The sequence below is a fragment of the Copadichromis virginalis genome, linkage group LG5 (genome assembly GCF_057382275.1).
Source record: "Copadichromis virginalis isolate Kocher_CV1m ecotype Utaka linkage group LG5, C_Virginalis_male_GT1.1, whole genome shotgun sequence".
Taxonomy (NCBI): Eukaryota; Metazoa; Chordata; class Actinopteri; order Cichliformes; family Cichlidae; genus Copadichromis; species Copadichromis virginalis.
Genome location: NC_140622.1, coordinates 11,301,403 through 11,326,528, shown reverse-complemented (window position 1 = coordinate 11,326,528; position 25,126 = coordinate 11,301,403). Strand labels below are relative to the sequence as shown.

General features: G+C 42.4%; 5 protein-coding genes across 8 annotated transcripts; 3 read left to right on the top strand and 2 right to left on the bottom strand.

Annotated features, from left to right (window-relative positions):
• Nucleotides 1-2,568: 2,568 nt before the first annotated feature.
• Nucleotides 2,569-4,022, bottom strand: mafbb (v-maf avian musculoaponeurotic fibrosarcoma oncogene homolog Bb). The gene has a single exon (XM_085455891.1). It carries the CDS (start codon nucleotides 3,675-3,677, stop codon nucleotides 2,715-2,717), a length of 963 nt encoding a protein of 320 aa, XP_085312017.1. The 5' UTR covers nucleotides 3,678-4,022; the 3' UTR covers nucleotides 2,569-2,714.
• Nucleotides 4,023-6,013: 1,991 nt separating this feature from the next.
• On the top strand, nucleotides 6,014-9,027 carry LOC146708966 (DEP domain-containing mTOR-interacting protein). Its single transcript, XM_085455886.1, has 9 exons — nucleotides 6,014-6,134; nucleotides 6,244-6,422; nucleotides 6,560-6,683; nucleotides 6,839-7,017; nucleotides 7,169-7,378; nucleotides 7,495-7,629; nucleotides 7,754-7,824; nucleotides 8,029-8,133; nucleotides 8,249-9,027. Exons 1-9 carry the CDS (start codon nucleotides 6,052-6,054, stop codon nucleotides 8,372-8,374), a joined length of 1,212 nt encoding a protein of 403 aa, XP_085312012.1. The 5' UTR covers nucleotides 6,014-6,051; the 3' UTR covers nucleotides 8,375-9,027.
• adnpa (activity-dependent neuroprotector homeobox a) lies at nucleotides 8,659-13,169 on the top strand. Of its 2 annotated transcripts, none has more exons than XM_085455885.1 (4): nucleotides 8,659-9,026; nucleotides 9,476-9,586; nucleotides 10,248-10,340; nucleotides 10,468-13,169. In XM_085455885.1, the coding sequence occupies exons 2-4, from the start codon at nucleotides 9,479-9,481 to the stop codon at nucleotides 12,799-12,801; spliced, it is 2,535 nt and encodes an 844-aa protein (XP_085312011.1). In that variant the 5' UTR covers nucleotides 8,659-9,026; nucleotides 9,476-9,478; the 3' UTR covers nucleotides 12,802-13,169. The 2 variants fall into 2 exon arrangements, with proteins under 2 accessions (XP_085312011.1, XP_085312010.1); XM_085455884.1 differs by having other exon boundaries at nucleotides 9,473-9,586.
• Nucleotides 10,279-15,382, top strand: LOC146708964 (bcl-2-like protein 1). 3 transcript variants are annotated; one of them, XM_085455890.1, is made up of 3 exons: nucleotides 10,279-10,340; nucleotides 14,264-14,838; nucleotides 14,948-15,382. In XM_085455890.1, exons 2-3 carry the CDS (start codon nucleotides 14,287-14,289, stop codon nucleotides 15,074-15,076), a joined length of 681 nt encoding a protein of 226 aa, XP_085312016.1. In that variant the 5' UTR covers nucleotides 10,279-10,340; nucleotides 14,264-14,286; the 3' UTR covers nucleotides 15,077-15,382. The 3 variants fall into 3 exon arrangements, with proteins under 3 accessions (XP_085312016.1, XP_085312015.1, XP_085312014.1); XM_085455889.1 differs by lacking the exon at nucleotides 10,279-10,340 and adding an exon at nucleotides 13,290-13,709; XM_085455888.1 differs by lacking the exon at nucleotides 10,279-10,340 and adding an exon at nucleotides 13,291-13,805.
• A 4,507-nt stretch (nucleotides 15,383-19,889) lies between these two features.
• Nucleotides 19,890-24,147, bottom strand: gata1a (GATA binding protein 1a). The gene is made up of 6 exons (XM_085455883.1): nucleotides 24,045-24,147; nucleotides 22,021-22,252; nucleotides 21,432-21,932; nucleotides 20,834-20,979; nucleotides 20,595-20,720; nucleotides 19,890-20,498 (listed from the first exon to the last, which is right to left on the bottom strand). Exons 2-6 carry the CDS (start codon nucleotides 22,232-22,234, stop codon nucleotides 20,211-20,213), a joined length of 1,275 nt encoding a protein of 424 aa, XP_085312009.1. The 5' UTR covers nucleotides 22,235-22,252; nucleotides 24,045-24,147; the 3' UTR covers nucleotides 19,890-20,210.
• Nucleotides 24,148-25,126: the final 979 nt, after the last annotated feature.

The following is a 25,126-nucleotide window of genomic DNA, read 5'->3' as shown; positions in this document are numbered from 1 at the left end:
TAAGACAGAGCGTCTCATTAAACTCTATGAAATAACGTGTGTGTGTAAAAACTAAGCCCTCTGCAGTAGAGATTTTTTTTTAAATTATAGGCATGATTATGCTTCCTCTTTAGCATGCTTTATCATTCATCTTGCAGCCATTCCTTCTCGCTGTTTTTAAAAAATGCAAGCATGTCTGTTCTAAGCCGTTTTCACTGCTCTTCATCATTCTCTTGCTATTTGCTTTCTCTCTTGTTCTGATGCCACAGCCGTGCAGACACCTTTCCCTCCTGCTGACTCAGTAGCCAGCCTCAGGCGCTGTGGGCTCAGGGTGTTGGTGGCAGGGAGGGGTGAGTGGAGGGGAGAGGAGGGGGTGGCGGCGGCGGTGGTGGTGGTGGAGCGCGAGGCTCCCACATCAGGCCCCAACAGCCTATCACATGCGAGGGAAAAGAGCTGGCTAATCGTTTCTACAATGGCACCCTGCGCACTGTCACACAGTACCACAAACCGCTTTCCTCACCAACACTTCTACTGTATTATTCCACTGTTGCTTGGAAATCCACGTGTGATGTACGCAAGTGCGCAAACACACAACCGATAACAAAGCACTCTCCTCTAAAAACCACATTTTTGTGAGAGGCATAAGTGTGCGCAGTGTGAAGAACATGCAAGTGTACATTATCACAAGAGCATTGCACCAAAAAAAATAAAATAAAATCTCCACTACCGCAACTATGCAGTTACACACTGAAAAATCTAAATTTTATATAATTTTTTTAATAATTTTTATGTGATTTTAATCACTCACTTGATCAGTGATTTGAAACAAATCAACTCATTCAATTATTTTATTTTCTCTGTTTTTCGAGAGCAGCTATCTGAATAGGTGAAGTGTTCATGCATACATGTTTGTTTATTGTTCACAAATAGAGGCTCATTTTTACAAATGACAGCCACAGATTAACCCTTTTTATTAGGATTCAACACCGCAGCCGTCTAGATATCCTGAGCTCTTGTGATTAGGCCTGTTTTCAGATAGAAAGTGCTTTTGCACCTGTGCTGTGACTTCAGGCCTGCTTTGCTTTAACAGAGGGGTGAGGTCAAAACTGTTGGTGGGGGTCACACATGAAAAGACAATCTGGTTTCCAGACTAAAGTGAGCCACCTGCCAGTCCAAACTCTCACTGAAAGGGAGGACGGTAACAAAGTCTCGTCTGACACTGAAACACTCTCCAAGATATTCTGTGCAGAGGTAATCACAGAGGTTATAAACTCAATTTACAATGTAACCACTTATCACAGATTATTACCCTGGCCTTGGAACTACACGCTCATTCAAATATTTTTGTAATCTTAAACTGAGAATGATCAGTTTAAGATTAGGAAATTCCTCATTAGGAAATTCTCCTAATGATTTAAATTTAAAACAAAACAAAACACCAAGTTGTTGAAGCTGGCCAAGAGAGCGCGGAGCAGTGTGCCGTGGTTGTTGTTTCTCTTTTCCTCTGTTAATGAATGCAGAGGTGTTTGTCCGAGGAAGAGAGGAGAAGGGAAGCCTGATTTCCACTCCATTTTATCTGTGCCCCACAGCCCCGGCTAGTTAGCGCCCTGTGCTTTCACATGCTGGGGTCCCACAGGAAGCAGTACTCCATGATGGGCAAAGGTCAGGGAACGAGAGAAAGCCACTCCTCATTTCATCCGCCGAAACTAACTAATACACTTTGTTCTTATTTGTTTTTTGGAAGAATAAGAAAATAGGAATATTATGATGAGGAAAGTGAACTTTGCTCTAATTTAGATTTTTGTTTATGTGCTTATAGTCTTTCAGTTGCAAATGAACCAAATTACTTTCATATTTATACACACTATGCACTAGCTGAAATACTGTGATACCCTTATTTTATGTAGCATGTACAAATAGTAGACTTTGGTTTTTTTTTCTAGTATTTATCTTCTTCTTTTTTTTCTTTTTTGCTTTTATGTTGTGTATATGATTATTAATGTGTTTGGATGTCTCCAAAAACTACAGCAAGCCACGATGACAAATGTGCAAGTGGAAGTAAATGTTTCACGCGGGTAAAACATTTACTCGTGAGAAGATGAGACACGATTTTAAAATGTCACAATAGGTTTATTGATCCATAGTAGATGAATTTAAAAAAAACCCAACAAACAAACATTGTAGATGAAAATCTGCATAATTATTTGCATAACTGTGTATTACATTGAAAAGAAAAGCAAATAAGGAACACATCTGTCCAGCAGAATCAGCTTCATAAAAACAATAGACGTGTGCTTTCTAACATTAGATGTTTTCTATATAAAGAAAGGATGAACACGAAATATAATCCTGGCTACAAAAAGCAAAGCAAAGCAAAATCACCAAAATGAAGATCAAACAATAAGTGAAGCAAAACAATATGGTTGCATAATTATTCAAAGCAAATATCCTCTGATTTCAAGTACGTCCTCTGAGACAAAATACAGATATGTCTGTATAAAATAAAGACATCTCATACATGTCCTGCATGCATGCTTATTCGCAAATTTCCATTCATTATTTGTTGCCTAGTTGCATCTATTACAATAAGTTGAGTCGTGTCCTTTATGCCCGAGATTTTTTTTTTAAACTTGATAAATCCGTGGAGTTATTTGGTAAGGAGCAAGGCGACCAGGTGGCCAACATGCCACCCCTCATACATGGAAAAGATTCAGTTCTGCAGAAAATCTACAAACTCACATTAAATACTCTGGTGAGGATGGGTTGTCGCTGGTAGACCCTGTTTCGTGGTAACAGTTTGCACCGGACAGTTTTTCACATTTAAGTTTATATGCGTCCCTCTCGCGGATCAGCCTGTTGAGTTCATGTTTCAGCTGCTCGACCTGCGACAGCAGGTTCGTCTTCTCGTGCTCCAGAATGTGTTTCTGTTGCACGCGCTTGTAGCGGCAGGACTGCGCGTAACCCCTGTTTTTCAGGGTCCGGCGTTTCTGCTTCAGACGCATCACCTCGTCCTTGCTTAGGCCTCTGAGAAGCCGATTGAGCTCTCTGACTGACATGGACACCAGCTGATCGTCTGAGAAGTGCATCTCGGCGTTGGATCGCCTGTCGTGGCGGTTGTGTTGCTGGAGATGGTGGTGCGCACCGAGGACCTGCTGGGCCTCCGGCGACTCAGGGGATGCGCACCCCATGTCATCTTTGAGATATGGGTCTTGGCAGTGGCTGTTGGGCATACCTTGCATGTCCGAGTGACCCGGAAGACCCGGGTAGTGCTGGACAGGCTCGTTTAGGTGGCCGTAGCCATCGTAATCAGCCGGGAAAGGTGGCGGATTGTGGCCGTGGGGCGCAGATGGGTGTCCCTGCTGCGCTGTGGCTCCGATGAGGGCCTCCATCGCGTCTTCGGGTGTCAGGCCAAAAGCCTGAGGGTACATTTGCTGAGGATAACCCCCGTTGTTGGGTATCCAGAACTGGCTGTTTTCGACGTTGTTTCTGTGGTCGTTAGGATTGAGATTTGGCGATGAAGGCACAGAGTTGCAAGGTGTGCTGCCAGGAGTGGAGGAGACGGAGTCTGGTCTATGGAAAGAGCGATCCAGCCCCTGCATCGTCTCCTTCTTCACGCCGAACTTCATCAAGTCATAGTCGCTGACGAAATCCATGGGTGGTTTCTGCAGTCCCAAGTGTGAATGCGCCTCAGTCGTCATGGTAAATGGAAAGCCGGTCTCTTTAAAGAGCTCCAAATGTCCACTGATATTTCATGCAGCCAGTGAAATCGCAGTCACTTGTAAAAAAAACAAAAACAAAAACAGCCCAAAAATAAAACCCGAATAATAATTTTTTTAAAAAAATGAAGTATTTCCAAACTTTCGATCACAAAGGGGGAAAACACCACTCGTGAAAAATAAATCACAGCAAAAAACAGGAGAGCGCCTTTTTCAACTTTACGTTGAATTGCGACGTCGCACCGCGCAGCTTGTTTGGCTTTAGGAACTTAAAAGTCCGGTGATGCCAACAGACTGGACGCAACTCTGCCTTTTCAGGAGAAGCGCACTTTCTTCATAAAGCTGCATTGTGTGATGTCACGGCTTTCAGACTACACCTCCACCCTGCTCTCCAATGAAAAAGGGAAGATTTGCATAAAAGCTTCTACGAGCGAGTCCACACGATCTGTTCGTGATTGTCACTTGACCAAAGCCTATAAAGGTCTGCTCAGAGGCGCAAACTCCATTCTGTAGTGTCTTTTGTGTTTAATTTCTTTATTTTTATTGTTTTATCCGCCCTCTATTTCGCATATTGCCAATTCACCCCACAGGAAAAATTATGCACCAAAGTGAATTGGAGCCATGAGAACAAAAAAACAAAAACCCATAAAAACAAAACATAATCGTCTGAACGATAAGGATATGATTTCAAGGATTTTGAATAAATATACGGCAATGAATTTGTCTATTAAAAACTAATATTGGTTGTGAACTATAATAGAACCATACATTTATTTTCCATCAGTCACAATTTGCTGCAAATTGGTTTGTGGTAATTTAGGAATTTATGGTTATTTATACGTCATTATTCATTAAGAAAACAACAGGATGCTGTTAGAAAATTCATTTGACCCTACTGTGATTGCTGTGCTCCTTGGTATACCCAGGTGAATACTGATATCTTGTGGCCAACTGCCTACACTGCAGTGGCTTTCATAGGGATATGGTATATTCACTGCTTTGTTGCTTTTCCTGTTATTAGATTTAAATTGTGAAGCTCACATTTTAATGTACAAATATATATTTGTTCAGTCTTCACCGCTTATTTTTTAAGGCCAAATACATTTTAGATGCATAAAACAATGGTACTGCTACTTTAAAATATATACATATATATTTTCCATTTTAATTAACCAAACTACATCTTTAGGGAATATGACTGTATTACAGATGCAAAGCCTCATCACAAAGAAGTTCCTGAGGGATCCCACCAGAAGTCAGCAGCTCAGCAGCAGCTCTGACATAACAGATACCAGGCTAACCAGAGTTAAAGCACAAACGCACAGGATATCGAAGGGTTAAGTAATGTTCCTGCCCTGAGCTGACCCTCTCAGGCAGCGCTTACTCCAATGATAGTGAATGCTTTACTGACAAGGTAAAAAGACTCAAGCCAAAACCAATAGAAATTGCTGCCTGAGAACGGCCAGGCATTGTTTCAGCGAGTTCGACTTGCTGGGAAGAGAGGAAGAGAGGAGACAGTGTGACTGAGCAAAAATTTCTCAGGGACACATAACAGGATTCACGCCAGAAGACCGGGGTGATGCTTTGTGGTATAGCTTGTGCTAATGATAGGATGCTCACAGCCTAAGTGCACGTCACAAGCTGGCACTTCGGTTCTTTTGCCATAACAAGCATGTATCAAAACAGTCAAGTCAAAGAAAAAGCAGAATTTCTAGGCACTGCAACATCAAGTTTACACTTCAACACAATATCATAGCCCTAGAAACTCCACTTTATCTGTATCTGAGAACACATATTTTGATGCATACATTGATATTGACCTGAATCTTTAAAAACAGCTGTTTTATTTGAGATGAAGGCTAGGCTATATACCAACATACGAAGCGTGTTTTTCTAGTTTCCTGTTTTGTGAGATAACTGTAAGGTGACCTCTAAAAGAACGATGTTGCTCAAGAAACTGTAACTTATAGATGTATTTTTCAGTTTTATGTTACCAGTATTTCAGGAATGACACACTAAAACAAAAACAACAACACAATTTGATTTCAGTTATAGAAAACACAACCTAGGTGGACACATCAAGCATCACTCAAGCAAACAGCCCCGTGTTTCTCTGAAAATAATTTAAATTCAAGTACTTCAGAATTGGAGCAGGATGTTTTACCCAAACACCCAAATGAAAAACTAATATCTGTAGCACTGAATGAAACAAAACAGAAAAAAAACAAACGTCTTTGTCATTTCTGTATACACAACATTGCTCCCACATGACAATGGGGTTCTGTGTGTTTCGGTAAACATGACGGCCATTTCTAAAAGTCAGATTCACTCATTCTTGTGTCCAGTTATAAGAAGCATGGAGCGAACGAGCAGCATTAGGTTAAAGGCCATGGCCAGGCAACACAAGGCTGAAGTCATGATCGCAGGAGAACAGCTCAGGTAAGACGAAACAGATTCGCTGACGATGTCGGCAAATTCTACTCTGCAGGTCAGGTAGATGACTGATGTCAGTTTTAAGGCTCACGGCTGATTTAAACGCCACTTTAAGGCTCAGACTTCACGATGGAAAACTGATTAAGGATCGACGCTACCACTTTCGCACCTACCCTAACTGCTTTGTGGCACACGAGCTTATAGACTGGCTTGTGAGCCACAAGGAAGCTGCAGATCGAGCAACAGCTGCCAGCCTCATGCAGCACCTCATGGACCATGACATTTTACACCACGGTAAGAAGGAAGCACCAGCAAGCGCTTCAGCTAAAGAAGCTCTCCCTTCTTTAGCTGAAATTAATTCCTCTTCTTTACCTGAAGCTAAGTCCTCATGTTGCTTTCACGACTTATATTTAAAACGGCCTTTCTCTCAGTCTGTGACAAGAGGGCAGAATTCAAGGATGCCAAACTGCTGTACCGTTTCCGCAAGGATGATGGCACATTTCCCTTTAACACAGAGGTGAAAATCTTCATGCGAGGACAACAACTATATGAGCAGTAAGAGCTGGTCTGTTTGTGCTTCAAGTTTTCTGGTCTGAGACAGATCAGCTTAATCTTAGAATTGAAAGACCTCAATAAAGGTGTATCTCATCCAGGTTTTTCCTCCACTGCATGCTATTTTAAATCTGATTCTGTTTTGTTTTCTCTTATAGACTTATAGCAGACAAGAACTCCATTCTGCAGCTGAGAGAGGAGCATGGTGTTACTTATAAGCGCTCCTTTCCTGGCTGCCAGTTGATTGACTATCTCATTCAGAATGGAGAGGCAGATAGCCGGCGACAGGGACTGGAGTTGTGCCGTGCATTGCAGGAGCATGGCATCATTCAGCACGGTGAGGGGAGTTTTCATTTGCCCTTTGATGTACAGCTGTCAGTGGTGGGCTTGCCATCTGGGACTCTTGCAATCAAAAGTAAAAATACACACTGCATAGATACCATTTATACTAAGACTGCTGCTTTTTGCTCTCTCCCCAACTCCCGCAGTGGGACAAAAGCATGATTTCTTTGACAGTGGGCTACTCTACCAGTTCTGCATCAATTTCCGCCGGCGTTGGCGCCTGTCTGAGCTGTTAACTGAAAATGAGCAGGTTAATGATGAAGCTGTGATGGCATCAACACAAGAGGACAACAATTCTGAGAGTCCCTTTCTTCTACGCAGAAACTCATCCAAGGAATGCAACCGTGCATTCAGTGGTAATAAATAAATTAATTACTGAGTAAACATGAAATAAAAGGAAACTCTTGCAATTTTCACAACATACACCTTGTTTTTTTTTATGAATTCTGACATCGCCACTAATATCTAATAGTGAGCTCAAACAAAGACTCCAAACAGATTACCGGTGTTCGTCGAAGTAGCTTGAGTTCCCTTCAGTTTCACTCTGCTGGATTTCCACCTCTTCAGCTGTTGTCACACTCAGCAGTACGATGCAATCCTAAATCAGGCGAGTGTTTTGTTATTTATATTCAACTGTTAAATGTTTCATAGTATCATCAAAGTTTAAATATTACTGTAATGAGGCTTGTTTGTGAAAACACATAGACATAATCTTTTAATTGGTTTCACAGTCCTTAAAAGAAAAGTTACTTGTGAAGAATTATTGGAACCTGGTGCACCCTTTATCAAGAAAGTGTTGACGGTGAGTTATGAAAATTATACGTATAAATTATTACTTAGATTTCTGATTGGATTTAATAGCACCAATTTAGCATACCTGAGCAACAGTCCCCTAAAGGCTAAAAGTCAAAAAGTCAAAACAAGCTTAACACATTAATAAAGTTGTGTTTTTCTTCTTCTTCTTAGATTAAAGTCTAAGGTGTATTTTATCTGATTGAGATTGCAGGTGATAGGAGACGCCCTGGGCTGGGGCTTTGTTGTCAGAGGCATGGCTCCTTGTTATATGCAGGCTGTTGACCCTGGAAGCCCTGCAGCAGCTGCTGGAGTTAAGGTTAAATAGCTGAAACAAACTGAAAAAGATACTTATCTTGGATCCATAACTTTAAAAAAAAAAAAAATATATATATATATATATATATATTATGTATTTATTTATTTATTTTTAGGTGCGGCAGTTTGTGTGCCAGGTAAATGGACAGTGTGTTCTTTACCTGGACTACAGGACAGTAACCAGACTGGTGATGACAGGACCTCGCACTGTTGTACTGGAAGTTATGGAACCACTGGAATGACAGTAGCTATATTATCAAAGTCTGGCTCTCTCTTTGAATAGAAATACTGCATCTGCAAAAAAATATAAAATAATAATAATAAAAAAAATCAGCAATTACGTTTGATATGTGCTCATTTTGGGGGGAACTTAAAAAATGCACTTGTTAAACTGTTTATCTGACTTGCATCATGGAAAGTGTTCTAAACTGCCTAGATTGTTTTCATGAATTTGAGGGGGGAAATCGGCACAATCAGGTCAGTCAATCCAGCCCAGCGACTACGACTTCCGTCTTTTTGTAGTCGCCATTTTGGTTTGAGAGTTGATCAACGCGTTAGCCAGCAAGCTGGCCTGACCTCCGGTGCAAGAAAATCAGAGAACTGGAGGAGTATAGGTGGCCCTGGAGGTTCCCATTTTCGAAGTGTACTATTTTCATGAGCTGTGCACAATTCTACCGCTGTGTTTTGTCACTCGTCCCCCAGCTAGCAGCTCTGCGGTGCAGATGAACGAGCTAACTAGATAGCTTGGCTAGCTAACTGTGGAGCTGCTGAGCACCGGCGTTGAGGGGAGCATCACCGCCAATCTGCATGTCCCGCCAGCCCCTCTGTTTTTTATTTTAGCCATTAATGTCGTGAGATAACCCCTGTAAAGTTACTCTTCTGGCTTATTGCAAGGTGAGTAAAACTTTAAATATAGTCAATGAAAGTGGAAAGAAAGGGAAAGAAAGCAGCTATGCAACGCTAGTGTTTGTGCTCAGTAGGCATTGCTAAATCTGGCTAACACTGTAACGCTAGCCCACAAAGCTAACACGTATTGTAAAACTGTAATTCCCGAAAGCTCTGTGCATGGTGAACAATAGAAGCCGTGGACCTGTTCTGTTGTTAGGCTTTCTGATCAAACCCACCACTCAATCAGAAACAAGGTTGTAGTGAAGCGTCACCATAGAAACAGTGCCGGACCCCTGAAGCTCTGAAACACACAATGCCATCATAATAAACACGCTGTACTAGAGGGAGACACGTGCTGAAAGGGCGTGTTGTCTCTTAGTGAGTCCGGATAATGTGATACAGGTTATAAATGTACCTGAGGTTATAATGAAGAATTCATATCTGTCTGCCAGGAGATAATGTATCAGCTCCCGGTGAACAATCTTACAAGAATCAGGAGAGCCAGGAAACAAGTGAAAAAAGCACTCGGTGACATTGGACTTGAGTTCTGCAAGGAGGCAGCAGAGGTGAGCAAGTGTGTTTTGAGCTGCATGTGATGGATAAGAACTTTGAATAACATAAAGGTAGCATTGATGGACCAAAGACCACTCACTTGCCCAAAGATGGTTTTCAGTAAGGTGTAAGTGTGTTTGTTTTAAACCAACGTGACGATTTTAAGGCAGTTTTGATTGGCACCTAATCATCGGTGGACGTAATAAGGATAACAAATTTGTTCTCTCTCTCTCTATACATATGTGTGTGTGTGTGTGTGTGTGTGTGTGTGTGTGTGTGTGTGTGTCTGTCTTTAGAAACAGCCTCATCAAGCTTTAAAATGACAGACTCCAAAGGTGTGGATACATTTCCACAGCTTTGCCTAGTGTAGTTTGCAGAGAATGAATTTGCAGTCTAATCCCTAACCTCTTTGTGTTTGCCTTTCACAAATACACTCACTAGTGCTCTGGCTTGACAAAGGGAAATTCAGTACCAGTCCCCATAAGAATAAAGGGGGGGGAAAAAAATCAGAAACATATTACCCTTTATCAAACCCAAACAAAAAAGGGGGATTAGAGGGGATGCATACAAATTTAAAACCAAGACTTGCATATACAAATACTATACAGACATGGTAACAATGTTAAAAACTTATTTCCATTGGAGTTGGTCTTTAATATTTTAAATTTTTTGCAGGAGTTCAAAGAGTTTTGCCCTAATGAGCAGTTTGTGAAGGGCACGCTTTGCCTTGATATCTGCGCCTGGGATCCATCATACTCTAAAACACAGGTAAGATTTTATCCTATCTGAAAGACTTGCTCACATTATCATGCACTAATGTGCATATTTTTCTTAATGCAAAGTTTTTGTTGTTGTTTTTTTTTTTTTGATCATTTTTTTTACATTTTTTTTTTAGGAATACAGATCAAAGCCATTTTGCTGCACAGAGTGTCCATTTTCTTCCAAATTCTACTCAGGCTACAAGAATCACTTCCGTAATGTGCACAGGAAACTCTTGGACAGTAAAATCCTGCTCAACTGTCCATACTGCACGTTTACTGCAAGCAAGAGAACTTTGGAGACGCATGTTAAAATATTCCACATACCCAATTCAACTCGGCACAATTATGGAAGCTCACAGGGAGCTGCGCTGGGGAAAGCTTATCTTGATAGATACAAACAGGGAAACGGTGTGGAGAAAGCAATGTATTTCTGCAAAAAATGCACATTTCGGGACACGCTATACAATGTGGTGAGAAGGCACATCTACAGGGAACATTTTCAGCATATTGTCTCACCATATCTTGGTATGGTTTCTGAGTCATCTGTGAAAAATGGTGCTAGTTCTGTTGTTGGCAACAACATCCTCTGTAAAAGATGCCAGTTTACCACTCGTACCTATGAGGCTCTGGTCCAGCATGTTATTGAGTACCATGAGCGCATTGGTGCCCAAGTAACAACCATGATTGGACATGCTAACATTATCGTCTCCAAGCCTCAGTCTTTACCAGTCATGTCACAGAAGCCTCCTCTAGTTGTCAGTAGACCTCAAACACTTAGACCTGAACCAAATGCACAGCAAGTAATTGGCTATTTAAAGCCAGTAGGCCCGGTTATTAAAAGTCAGTCTCCCATTATAGGCAGTCAGGTGCGTGCCACTGTTCCAGTACAGAGGAACAGTACAGCAGTTGAAAATGCTGGTACTGGTGTAAACACAGCCCAAACACAGAAGTGGAAGATATGTACAGTTTGCAATGAGCTTTTTCCTGAAAACTTATACAGTGCTCATTTTGAGAATGCACACAAGGCGAAAAAAGTGTGGGCGCTTGCCAAGTACATCATGAAAATCCACAACTTTACCAGCAAATGTTTGCTTTGTAACCGCTACCTGCCCAGTGATACACTGCTAAATCACATGCTAATCCATGGCTTAACCTGTCCACAGTGTCACTCTGCTTTCCACAATGTTGAGAAAATTATGGAGCATACAGCTCAGGCACACCCTGAGGAGTTTATTGGACCCCCTGGTGCATCGCCTCTAACCTTTGACCTCACCATTAAACAAGAGAAGTCCAGTAATGTACAGCTTGCTGTTCTTACTTTTAACATGAAGGAACCCATCAATGGTCAAGATCAGTCGACGCCTGTTCAGAATAGTCTTCCACATCTTGTCAAACTACCTGATCCTAGAGGGACCGATAAGAAAAGTGAACATCTTGCAGGAAGTATCCCTTCACTAATGCAAACAAGTGAGATTGGGAAGACTGTGTGTCCGCTGTGTTTCACCATTCTCAAAGGGCCTATCTCCGATGCTTTGGCCATGCATCTGAGAGAACGGCATCAAGTCCTTCAAACAATACATCCAGTTGAGAAAAAGATGACGTACAAGTGCATTCATTGCTTAGGGGTGTACACCAGCAACATGGTGGCTTCCACAATTACGTTGCATCTTGTGCAGTGCAGGGCTGTTGGTAGGAACCAAGCAACCCAAAACTTTAAACCTGGCTTGACACTTAACTCCTCTGGGGCTGGCTATCTTAAGAGGCAGCCATCAACACAGGCTATGTCTAACTCCAAGAGGATAAAGCTGGCCAAGGATGCTAAGACGACTTCCACCATCTTTGGAAAGAAGGCTGAATCTGATGGGCTTGCTCTGGATCCTAGAAGCTATGAACACAAGACTTATGAGGCCAGGAAAAATTTCCTGACTGCCTACTTCAACCGGCGACCGTACCTTTCTTCTTCTGAAGAGGACAAGCTGTCGGCGAGTCTGTGGCTGTGGAAATCCGACATCGCTACACACTTTGCAACCAAGCAAAGCACGTGCGTGAGAAACTGCAAGACCAAGAAGGTGTCGGTGCTGCTCGGCTTTGACATGCAAGCTCTAAAGAAAGTTAAGCATAACTTGAATTTTGAGGAAAGCAAAATTGTTGGTACCTCTGCTAAGAAGGCCGTAGGCATCAGTTGTCGTACTCCAAAGACGGACCAAAACAAACACAGTGAGACACTAAATTGTACCTTAAAACTTAGTACGTGCACAGAGACTATTTCCATAGACTCTGACAGTGAAACAAACACAGATGACAGACCCACTGAGAATGGAGATATCGATGTAAATGCGCACGAGAGTTTCCAATCCAAGGAACCATTAAACATGACTGAAGAAACAAAACCTGCAGATAATGCTTCTAGAGAGACGGAGATTTCTTTGCAAGATGGGAATGCAAGCCTTGCAGTGTGCCTTGGTTGAGTAGTAAAGGGGTGTATTAAAACAAAGATGACTCAACAGTTACAAATAGTAGACCAGAATGTGTGGGTCACTAAATCAGCAGCTGATTTTTTTTTTCTGAACAGTGTTGAAACGAAATAAACAGCATTATGTAGGTAGTGTTGTGTATATATTTTTAGCCATTGCTCCTTGTTAGTTTCTTCATGCACATCTGTATCACTCACTGGTTTGCTGTCACACCATATAAGAAATATGTAAACTGAACTATTTGCATATTTTTCCCCCAACTGTGACAAAGAACTGCACCATACTGTTTAACATTTAGAAAATGTAGGATATGTTAATTCCTTATGGACACATTTTAATAAAGGTGTTTGATTAATAAGAAAGTTTATTGCCGCTCTTTCTGTGCTATTAAGCTTTTGGACCAGGTGAAATTAGCTGCTTAAAGGTATTTCTGCAGAAAATGTTTTTTTTTTTAACTTAATAACAGTTTCTAAGAGTGAGAGCACAGGTATGTATATAAATGTAAATTTAAGGCATTTTGGGCAACCAGAAGTCGCACTTTCTCTTCCATGATAGCGTTAGGGCATACTGTTTTTTTCTAACATGACACATTTGTTTATAAGTTGCCCAGTGCTCCAAAATGAGAAGACTTTACAATAAGAGGCCCCTATTCATTAAACACGAACATTTAACTCACCAGGTAAAGTGCCACTCCGTATAATTTACTGAGTGTCAGTGTCACAACAGATGCAGCTGCATGTTTTTAAATGAAATTTCAGCGACTTCCTAATTTCCGGAATGTCTCCTTATTTGATTGGTCGCTTTGTATGAGTGGGTGGGACTCCTGGCTGCTGCTACCGTACAACTGTCCAACCGCCAGCGTGCATCGCTACCCAGGCCACAAAGTGTGACGCTTCAGAAAGGTGCGTTTATCTGGAGTATTCGCAGCAGTAGTTTTTAAAACTTCATAGCTGCTTTCTCAAACGGAGAACAAGGTTTTGGCAGCTCTAGGTATAATGGTGAGTGGAGGCGCCGCATGTTCACGGCTTAAATAGAATTTTTAGTTGTTTATTGATTTAGTTTTTTTCTAATTTTGCTGCGTTTCATGCGGAGTGTGTGGCAGCTGGTTAGCACGTGAAGCTAAAACTGGTAGAATCCAAGCGTGCGACTTCCTAGCTGGAGCTGTCAACGATGGTTAGCTGGCATTCAGAGGCTCTGGTATAGAAGTAATGCTGGTGAACAGTTCAGGGCTAAGCTTGAAAAACTACTAGTTAGCTGCGGTTAGCTCGCATAAAACGTTATTTTCCAAATTTCTGCCACAGTTGCAGTTGCAGTCCTCATACATAAGTTTACCTTTTTTACAATTGGTGAAGAGTAAAGACCATGATCAATAGAGATGGATGCTAAAACACAGTTGCACGAGTTGCTAAATTTTTAAAAGAATGAAGCTAACTGCAATATCCGTCTGTGCTTCCAGGTGACCACTCCAAGTGAAGCCTAATGTGCCAGATGATACACTGGTATGACTGGCAGGAGAGATCGTGGCATTTGATTAGCCTGGCCCTGCAGAGGAGGTCCAGAGTGGAGATGCAGTGCAGGAACCGAGAGCTGGTGGAGTTCTTTATAAGCTATAAACTGTCTCAGAAGAATCACCCAACTTCCCTTCTGAGGCCAACCAATGTGGGCCAAAGGACTGAGAGAGACCTGGCCAAATCCCTGCCTGCGTACGATGGCATAGAGGCTTTAAAATCAGCTCTTCTAGACTCAGGAGAGCAGTTTGGTTTTCTGTTCACACAGTCTTTTAGGGACGTTGCTTCGCACCTCAACATCACGCCAGACACAGCCCAGCAATGCTTCGAGAGTGTGATGGATGAGTTGTTCAGGGATGGAATCAATTGGGGGCGTATAATTGGTCTGTTTGTCTTTGGTTCTGCAATGTGTCTGGACTGTATTGACAGCAATATGGGTGAGCTGGTACCCGACATTGCAGACTGGATGACTGCGTATCTAGATGATCACATTAGTCTGTGGATCCAACGAAATGGAGGATGGGTAAGTCGGCAGGGGATGAAGTTGACATGAGGTGTGCAACTTTTGTGCTTTTAAAGGGGGGGAAAAAGTCATTTAAAACACTGTCTAATCTTTTTTTTTTTTTTTCCAGGACCGCTTTACAGAGATATTTGGGAAAGGGATGTCTACTAGGAGCTCTGGGGAGTCTCTGAAGAGATGGCTGTTTGTTGGAGTGGCATTAGTAACAGGGCTGCTGGTTGGCATGCTCATGACAGATTAACAGTGAAGGTGCTACTTCTCTGCCGTCACTGAACACCCTGTGAATGCTAAACCGAGGGAGGGAAGCGGTTAATGTTTACATGGAAGCCCAGTCCACATGTGCAGTGACCATAGTGGGTGGGCAAAGTCATTCTGTGAGAAGCTTCATAATGTGTAACTTGGTGAGCTGTTGCAGACCACCTGCTCGCCTTGCTTTGACCAATGTGTTTTTATTTTATTTTTAAACGCACAACAGTTTAGTAGCTGATTTGCCTGTTCAGAGGGCAAATGCTTTAAATGAACCTAATTAAAAAGGCAGTGAAAGTGATTCAGCTAGTCTAAGCTCTCTCTCTCTTTTTATCCTGTATTATTCAGGGAACAACGTGTATGACTGAGACTATGTTGTATTTCCCCCTTTAATGTGTAATTCTCAGTTTCTTTTGACTGTTCTTGAGTTTTTAAGTCTGTTTTGAAAGGTTTTGCTGAGTAAACTGTATGGAGTGCAGAGGCTATCCAAAAAAATCAAATCTATGCTCTAGCAGAGGCCTGTGAGTTCTCTTCCTCCTACAGTCCAGAGACATGCATGTGAAATTGACTTTTTCCATCTCTCACTAGTATCTAAAATTATCCATGTGCAACAGGCTACATATCCATGATTGTATTCAGTGTTTTTTTTGTTTGTTTTTTTTGTTTTGTTTTTTGGCTGTTCCTCTAAGGGATCAGATTGGATCATCTGCTGCCATTTTGCCCTACTCTTAGCACAGTCTTGTCACATCAACCCCATGCAAGCCCCCTTCACTACATCTGTGGTCTGCCTCTTTTCCTCTGCTTGGCAGCTCCATATTAACCATACTTTGTTCACCAAGTCCACTAACTGAGCTGTCACTGTGACATTAACTTCTCCAGCTCTGCCACTTTCACCTTGTTCTTGTTCTCGTGTCAGTGCCACCGTCTATAAACCATACATCGTAGCAGTGCTCGCTACTGTCTTGTAAACCTCCCCTTTCACTTGTGCTGCTATTGTTCTGCCACAAATCAAATGAAGTGACTCCATATGAAGTATCTTAAAAGCTGGAATTAAATGAGATGTATTCTTTTACACAATGTGCATTAAAATCTTCTTGAAAATATAAAATCCACATGTCTTTGTCACCATATCAACATGTACACAAAGATATATACCAAGGTCTGATATACATGCAAGGAAGATATTCTGCTAATGCTTCTGGGCAGTTATTGAGTCAGTGGGTGCTCCACACCAACTGTGCATGGAATAAAAATAGGGCAACAAGAATAAATAACAGACAAGAGGAGTTTAAACAAAACAGGAGGAAGGCACACATTAAAAAGACACATTAGAGGACGGGTTGCAAAGTGCTTGGAAGTAGTGCAATGGACTATGTCTGAGTATAGAATCCATGTGTGAGTGGCCTGAGTGATGAGGGTTATTCAGTGGCGTGGGTGGGGTGTTGGGTGGAATTGCTTTACAGTCCAAATGGCCCAGGGGAAGGAGGTCTTTGTGTCCTAGTTTGAAGTGTAAAGATGTGTACAGTTTTACATCCTGCACAGCCTCGCTTAACAGCAGTGTTGCACTTTCTCCACATGGGGGTGCTAATGTACCACATATTCCAAAAGGAGCATTCTTAAAACTAAGCTGTGCTACTCTGCTTTCAGTTACAAGTAATTTCAGACATGACAGCTGTAGTGTTTGCAAGCTCTTCCATCACAGTTTTTTCCTTTTGTATTTTTCCCACAAGAAAGTCAAATAAGACACAGAGAACGTGAATTCTCCCAGTAATGGGTTTAATCTGTCTGATCACACACCACAACAAGTAGTTAAATCACCCACTTTCCACGCTAGAACAGCTTTTCACAAGATTATTCTGCGAGCTCTGGATGATATAATGATAGTACGAATGGGAAAGGAGACAAGCAGTGAGGCAGCGGGAGAGAGAAGGCTCTAACGGATGGCCTTGTGAGTGAACTGGAGAAGGCCTGTGGTTGCTAATCTATCCCCGTCATTTGTTGCCATTTCCCCAGAGCAGAGCTGACAGCTGCAGCAGATAAACAGCAGATACAGACAGTTGAGGAAAAGAGTATAAATTATGGATGTGCTTGCCAAATCATCTTATTCCTTTAAAAAGAAAAAGATCATGTCTCCCCCTCCCCCCCGCACTTGTCTCGTGTTTGTTTTGCTCACGATAACTCCTGCAGAGGTGAGCACTGCGGATTGGTCCACTTTAGTGTGGTTTAGAGTCAACTTTGAGTAGATGCTGTAAACGGATTCAAATAGAAACCCACCCTCATCTCGCTCCGTAATTTCACAGGGCACTATCACAAATTATTCCCATAATCAAGGTCTTTGGGGAATCAGTTGGGTTATGTATTGTAACGGTTGGCTGCTAATGAATGAAGCTGCACTAGGAGGAAACATTTTTCATATTATTTTTTCTACTGTGGATTTGTTAAGCGAGTTGAACAAAAAACAAGCAAAAAACGCTTCTATTGATAAATTCTGTCAAAGACTTGGTTTATCACCAATACACCCAGTGGTGCGTGTCATGCAGCGTTATGAGTAGGTGACTTGCCCAGATGTTCACAGGGCCGTACTCGCCGAGATGAAACCAAATGCATAAAAGAAAATCTTATTTCTCCTCGAGGTCTGCAGTGAAGCGTGCACGAATCAGTGGGCGACGTGGGTGATAATTTATAGATTTGTCTCGAGGGAAGCATTCTGTGAGCGTACTCGCAGATTATGAAACATGACAGGATTCACTTGGCCCAAACATGACACACTGGTTTTGTAACCAAACTGTTCTTCTACACCCCAGCGCCTATTCACATACAGCACCCAGTTACCGGTCCTTCAGATGATTCCAGTGATATGTGTGTTTGTCTTTGACACCTAAAGAGACACTGTGGCCCTCAATGACTAACTGACAGGGAGTGTTAGAGTGGCGGTGCCAGCAGCAGGTGGATGGTTTGGGGTCTGTGGCCTCAGTGATAACTTATCAGCCACCCCCCAGTACTGAGCGAGCAACCCCAGCCCTGCTGCTCAGCATAAAAAGTACACAGACATGTATACACTAGTATTAGGCGTTTCTTACATAAATGGTAAATGGCCTGTATTTGTATAGTGCTTTTCTAGTCCCTAAGGACTCCAAAGCACTTTACACAACCAGTCATCCACCCATTCACACACTGGTGATGGCAAGCTACATTGTAGCCACAGCCACCCTGGGGCGCACTGACAGAGGCTGCCGGACACTGGCGCCACCGGGCTCTCTGACCACCACCAGTAGGCAACGGGTGAAGTGTCTTGCCCAAGGACACAACAACCCAGACTGTCCAAGCTGGGGCTCGAACCGGCGAACTCCCAACTCTTGAGCCACGATCGCCACGATAACCTGTTAAGGCAAGAGTCTGTTAAGACCCTGAATTCAAGGTGTTTCTTTGCACAGAACAATATGCATCTTGCGTTTTGTCATAAAATTGTGCCAGAGAGCTTTGCCTGTGTGTACTAATTTAACCCTAATAGGGCAATGCTGCTGGGCAATGTGTCCATTATCAAACAGCCTGCCCTGTTTGTTTTTTAAAGCCATATTCCTCTAGAAAAACAATCAAATCAGCTCCAAGTGTCTGAATATTAAAATATTAATATTATATCAACTTAAAAAAATCATTCTTTAAGTCTGTTTTAAGTAAATGCATGTACCCTTGTACTTATAAATAATTTTAGGCATTTAAATTTTAGTTTATCTGGATTTCTTTTTTTTATTTCCTGCTTCTCCACTTGCTGTAGCACAAAGGTCAGAAACTACAGAGAGGTAAGCCAAAAACGAGGCTGAGGAGTCAGTGCACCTAGATTGTTAAGTGCTTTGTGTTTGTTCAGATGACAATGCATTCAGCTGGTTAACACAATCACAGACGTTCTTACACAGCACGTCTTTGAATGCTGTCCCTCTAGGGTTTTTCAAAATAAAACATAATGGCACCTTAATATGTCACGCACTGTTAGAGCTTAAAGTGAAAAAGTAAAAGTCAAACTAGCCCTTGTTTATTAAATGTTCACAAGTCCCTCTTAATTCCTTTGTAATATATTTTTACAATTTTGTCAATCTAGCCGTGATCTCGTCTTTACTTTGTTAAAGTAAATTTGACTGGTAATAGCCTGATCCATTTACTGAAGTAAGAGTTTCAATGTTGGTGAGGAAAATGTGCATGTGTGCATTTTTTTCTTCTACTTCACTAAAGGCAGAATTCACCTCACAATCTACATGTGCTCGGCTTTCTTTGGCCTACATGGGCAAAAATAAAACACGCAAAGGGCAGCGACATCATGAAACGTATTGTTGTCTTCTGATTTCTAAACACGTTCTCTGTTGTTTGAGACCTTTGACATGAAAGTGGAAAACTGTAAAATTGAAACAAAAATCCCCTTCTGCACATTCAAACAGAGATGAGTAATGAAAAGTACAAACGTGACCTCGTGTGTCCAGTTGTGCTGTAGCTCGTCTAAATATAAAAGCAGCCATAAGTGGTGCACTTTAGTTGAATGTTTGTCACTTATGCGGAAAAGACGATTTGCATACCCGCTATGTACTATTACACTGTCAAAGTGGAGAACTGCCAGCACAAAGACACCATTATACCAGGGCAGGGGAGTACAATAACCTCCCACAGCAGGCCTTGCTGTGGTTAGCTCAGAGAGCTGAGGATTCAAATGACTTAAAACAAAAGCCTTCATAAGTCAAACAGAATAAGTCACGCATTTTTTTCTTTAGAGTTTTAATATGGTAATAAGAATTATGCAAATACAAAACAGACCCCTGAAGCACAAAACTAAGGTATAGCTTTACTTTAAGAATAATAAAAGAAGAATTGTCACACAGATACCGTAAATCAGATTTGTGTTTGTATTTACAGCTGGGAGAATTCCCTTATTAGGGTGTTTACATATGCCAAAACCTGAGTGATTTTATCGGACTTCACACAAGTGCCCAGTCAGCACAGTAACACAACATGTGGATGAAACGCAGGTAAAATACACAGGAAACTCCATTCGCATGACAGCCAACAACACATATGTACAAATAACTGGCAATACAAGGAAGCGGGCTCGTGTCTGAGTATTCACAGGTGCCCGTCCTGTTATGTCACACTAGTGTGGGCACCATGCCAGAGTTGAGGTGGTGCGTGTAGGGTAAGCTGGCAGAGGGATGGATCGGGGACGGTGTAGGCATGAGGTGAGGCGAGTGACTGTAGGTGAGGAGAGTCCCGGGGCCGAGGGAGAAGGGCCCACCGTTGTCGTCCAGGGAGGGCGGCTGAGTCACCTCCATGTACGGCTCCAACAAGGCGGCCTTCTTGCTCTTCTTGTTCTTGCTGGAGACTTTTCTGTTACGTGTTTGAATTCCATCCTTCTTCATGGTGAGAGGCCGGTTAACCTGTAGTGAGGAATGAAGGAGAATTTTTTTTAATTAATTAATTTTTTTTTAATATTTACCAGGTGTTTGTGGATTCATCTGAAATGACTGACTCACGTTATGCAGTTTAAAGTAGAGTCCGCAGGCATTACACACAGGTTCCCCGTTGGCGTTGCGTCTCCACAGCGTTGTTGTGCTTGTGTGACAGTTGGCACAGAGGGTACCTGCGCGCTTGCTGACAATCTGAGACACAGAAAAGGATATAGTCGAGCTTTTCAAACTACCCTGGTAACGACGGATTATTTGTTCGATGGTTTACAAAGGAGGCAAACGAGGCCCGTATCAGCCTGTCATACCAGTCTCTTCTTGGGTCGGATTAGAGGTCTATTTTGGCCGTTCATCTTGTGGTACAGTCCACAGGCATTGCACAGGTAGTGGCCTGTACCATCCCGGCGCCACAGAGGGGTAGCTGTGGCTCCACAGTTGACACACTCTCTGGCCTCTGTTCAGAGAAATAATGACAGTTTACAGAGTGTAACATATGACGGATGAATGTTTCTTAATATATTATTTCATGTGCAAAGATCTCAGTGACACATTATATAATGGGCAGACTGTTATACTCAACATAGAACAAAATGTTTTAGTTTCACAACTCTCTCTCTCTCTCTCTTGTTTTTGGAACTTGCAGATGCTCAGTTGTTGTTGAAGTACAGATGTTCGAATTTCTATTTTGGGAGAGCTACAAGGGTTGAAAGTTTATTCAAATTTCTTGTAAATGTAACCATCTACAGTTCCATGAAATCTGCATCTGCTGAGAAAAATCTGATAATTTCCAAAACAGCCACCAACCGTCAAGGCTGAACTTTCAGAGCATTTTCATTTTATAGAATATTGTGCCAAAATGGTCCACCCAGGGAAAAGAAAAAGAGGCACCTGTCAATATATCCTCACCTGGAGTGGATATCCTCATCTTGTTACGGAGTTTAGGGGAGTACGAGGGGTTGATCCAGGCTCCGGGGCTGGAGTAGAGGGCAGCGGAGCTGTAGTCCTGTGGGCCACTCATGTATGAGCTGTAGGGGCTTAGCATGTGTGGGTGGGATGATGGAGTGTACACGCTGCCAGCTGCAGGAGTCAGGTTGAGAAAGCTGCTGCTGGCCCCAGACCCCCCAAGTGGGCTCAGGCGCTCTGCCTTGAGGGCCTCCTGAAAATGGGGACTCTCCCTGCCCTCTCTGCCCGGAGACGAGTATCCATCTCTGGAAGTGGTGAAAGAGGAGGTCACTCCAGGGGTGTAGAGGGAGGTCGGGGTGTGCGAATGCAATGGCGTCTTAGTGAGAGGGCTGCTGCTCCAGGTGGAGACTGGGGGGTTGTAGGGCGAGCTCAGAGAGTGGCTGGGCAGCCCATCCAGCAGCTGAAGGTTGCTGAGCAGGCTCGGTGAGTTGAACATTGGTCGAACTGTGGAAAGAAGAAATAAGAGTCAAATCACAATTTAGAAGGCGAACTAGAGGATGGATTTGTTGGGTGACGGCTTGGAAGCACTGACCAGAGCCGTGTCGGTAAGGAGCTGGCGCTCGACTGAGGCTTGGGGTGGAGAAGAAAGAGGGCAGGCTGGTGTAGTCAGTGTCCTGGCCGGTGAAGAACGTCTCACCCTCTTCTCCCGGAGGCAACAGGCCAGAATCAGAGGAGAAAGCGGCCAGAGGGTCTGAGCTGAGCAGGGATGGAGACACCCAGTGGGACTGCTCTGATGAATCTTCCATGTTGGCAGGTAAAACAGCCTGTGGCGAGTATAGTGAGAAATCTAAATTGTTTTTGCTGTCAAATGCACCAACCCAGGATGAAAAGATCTAAGCTGTGCACAAGCCTCATTTTACACGAGTCATTTATTATTCATTCATGTACTCTTTGCACTCTACACCCTTACACTAATGCATTTGTCTTTACAGTTAGCACAGTTTAAAATGAATATAAGGACACGAGCATCGATTGACTTTGTTTTTAGGTGTGTGGCTCTCAGTCTTTATGGAGACATGTTGTCAAAAGGTCTTGACAGAGACACCACCAAACTCCTCGCACACTGGGGGTTTGCGACTCTCTTAATTCAGATGAGAACGAGAGAGGCCGTGACTTTGATTGAAGTCGATGCATTATCACCGAGCTTCTCTCTTCACAACAACCAGTGCAACTTGAAGTTATCAGGGACAAGATCTCTCGACAGCATGCTTTTTCAAACTTCCTTTTCTAGGATCCTCATTTGACTGCGGCTGAAAGTAAAAACTAAAAATAAACGAGTCTATAAATGTAGCGACACAGCCAGTGACCAAACGGTTACCAAGTGGCCCCACTACAATAGGTGTGCCAGTTAGAGGAATGCAAAAGATGTGCCCATAGGGATGACTGGCCGTGTGGACAAACAACACAGCAGCGCACACAAAGTGTAATGGTGTTTGCTGGCAGATTTTTTTTCTTTTCAAGTCAGAGTGTTAACAGCAGTCTCTGTCACACTCTCACTTATTTGTGTGATTAATAACCCTTTCTGTTTTTGTTTTTTTGGGGGCGATTCAATTTTTATCAAAGAAAAACGCAAATTTCGAGCAGATTTTTAGAGCTTGAGATGAAGGCCCCTTCCTGAAAACTGCTTTAAAAGTCGAATCAAAAACAAATTCTGCTCCAAAATACCAGCAACGACGTCCCACAGCATCATAATGTGCATTATAAGAACAGCGGACGAGGCCTCTCCCCGCGCCGTATCTTTAGAGGGAAGAGAAGAGGAAAGAGAAGAGACTGATACTGGCTGATAAACTCTGAGAAAATCTGATAGACAGCATTATTATAATGCTAAATATATCCAGCCCCACTGATACTACATGAAACTAATCTCATCTGATTAATAGAAATCTGTTTGATGAGAAACGCAACAAGCGCAGTGACACAGCGGGGTGAGGCGGCACGTTGTGGAGGACTGATCAAAAGAGACAAAACTAAAAAAGAAACAACCCCAGAGGGATAGATGAAATAATTTGAAACTCACACCCAGCTGCTCATATCACAACACAATTAATTACTTTGAGTGTTATGCCCCTAAACTCCAATGTTAATAGATTGACATTATGCTACTTGCATTAAAACACACTGAACATATATCTACCGTGTAAAGCAGTCGACTTGTTTTTGATATGGATGTAAGCAACTTCAAGCTGAACTCGTGCAGTGGGCGAATTAAATTAATATTATAATTCATCTCTACCGTTACATATACTTGTGGTAATTATTGAAAATTCAATTGAAAATAATGAACGGAAAACAAAAAGTGTCACTTTCACAGAGAAGGAAACAGATTCTCTGTTGCCCTCATGCAAAGTTCTCGCCTCTCGTATCTCCACAATTCACAGTCTGCCAAGCAATAAATTGCCTCAGATGATCGTAATTCTCGCCAGTGAAAGTTTCACATGCACAATTATTCTTAACCAACAAAACTAGCCAGCTGTATTTAACGAATCAAGCTGGTTACACCAGGTGTTTGGGGTGGAAATATGAGAACAGAAGGCAAAGTCCCGACTGGTCACCTACCTGAGTGGACGCCACCGACGACTGATGGGTGCAGTGAGCTTTTAGAGCCGAAAAATATATGCAGCCAGGTGGGAGGTGGTGCACAGCTGGACCTCACTGTAGGCTGATGGCTACAACTAAAAAACTTCTCTAACTACCAGCAAAGTTTAGGGCTACGAGACAGTCCGTGGGAGGGGTTGGGGACAAACATTTTTTTAAAAGACACACCTCTTTGGTCCAGAGAGAACGAGCTTGTGTGGGGCTTAGATGTTACATATGTACAGGCATGAGTTTAAAATCACATTTAAGCGTGTCATCTACAGATATAAATAATGTAATAAATATTTGTGGCATCTGGAGCGAAAGGTGAAGGTGCTTTAAATCTTAGTTCCTCTGCTCTTCCTTTATGGCTGTGTGTGCTGCTTGTGTAGTATTGATAACGTGTTTGTATCTCTGATGATTTCCACAGAGGAAGCACCGTATATAAAAAGCATATCAGGACCAAAACCAAGGCCAGTATGAAACAACTACACGTAGTCGATAGGAATCATCAGATCCATTGCACATCATATTTTGTGTGTTATATTGTCTTTTTCCAGATCTTAAAAGAAATGCATATACTAATGCAATATAAAATAAACTCCGCTTCCTGCGGTGTGCATGCAGGATGGACACTTTTTTTGTCTGTTGATGAAATGTGCATACAGCCCCTGATAAGACCAAGCCCACATGGAAAAGAGTTTGACAGACATTTGAACAAAGCAAATATAAAATGCAAAGACACAATTTCTTTGTGGTCCAGCAAAGCTTAGAATGGAACACAGTAATGCAAATCGGCGAAGACGCTGCAATCATAGGGAGAGATATGGTCTGAGCACGGCCTGGCTGCGCACAAACCCGACACTGTCGAAGTCATTTGATAGTCAAAGCAGCTCCCCAACTTTCCTCTCTCTTTGTTCATTTACAGTTTTCAGGGAAATCAGGGGAGAAAAACAGTTGGGAAGAATTGATGCCTTTCTTTTTTTCCTTTTTGAAAAACAAAAACAAAAAACCACACTGGGTTTTTTTTAGGAATGAGGCAGATATGTTGAAATGCGTCCGAC

Bases quoted from the DNA above. Each gene is read 5' to 3' on its own strand.
- mafbb (XM_085455891.1), bottom strand. From the start codon at position 3,677: ATGACGACTGAGGCGCATTCACACTTGGGACTGCAGAAACCACCCATG.
- LOC146708966 (XM_085455886.1), top strand. From the start codon at position 6,052: ATGGAGCGAACGAGCAGCATTAGGTTAAAGGCCATGGCCAGGCAACAC. The intron at 7,825-8,028 runs GTGAGTTATGAA...TTGAGATTGCAG, and splicing joins TTATCAAGAAAGTGTTGACG to GTGATAGGAGACGCCCTGGG. The intron at 8,134-8,248 runs GTTAAATAGCTG...ATTTATTTTTAG, and splicing joins CAGCAGCTGCTGGAGTTAAG to GTGCGGCAGTTTGTGTGCCA.
- adnpa (XM_085455885.1), top strand. From the start codon at position 9,479: ATGTATCAGCTCCCGGTGAACAATCTTACAAGAATCAGGAGAGCCAGG. The intron at 9,587-10,247 runs GTGAGCAAGTGT...AATTTTTTGCAG, and splicing joins TCTGCAAGGAGGCAGCAGAG to GAGTTCAAAGAGTTTTGCCC. The intron at 10,341-10,467 runs GTAAGATTTTAT...TTTTTTTTTTAG, and splicing joins CATCATACTCTAAAACACAG to GAATACAGATCAAAGCCATT.
- LOC146708964 (XM_085455890.1), top strand. From the start codon at position 14,287: ATGTGCCAGATGATACACTGGTATGACTGGCAGGAGAGATCGTGGCAT. The intron at 14,839-14,947 runs GTAAGTCGGCAG...TTTTTTTTCCAG, and splicing joins TCCAACGAAATGGAGGATGG to GACCGCTTTACAGAGATATT.
- gata1a (XM_085455883.1), bottom strand. From the start codon at position 22,234: ATGGAAGATTCATCAGAGCAGTCCCACTGGGTGTCTCCATCCCTGCTC. The intron at 20,721-20,833 runs GTATGACAGGCT...TCTGTGTCTCAG, and splicing joins TCCGACCCAAGAAGAGACTG to ATTGTCAGCAAGCGCGCAGG. The intron at 20,499-20,594 runs GTGAGTCAGTCA...TCCTCACTACAG, and splicing joins TCTACTTTAAACTGCATAAC to GTTAACCGGCCTCTCACCAT.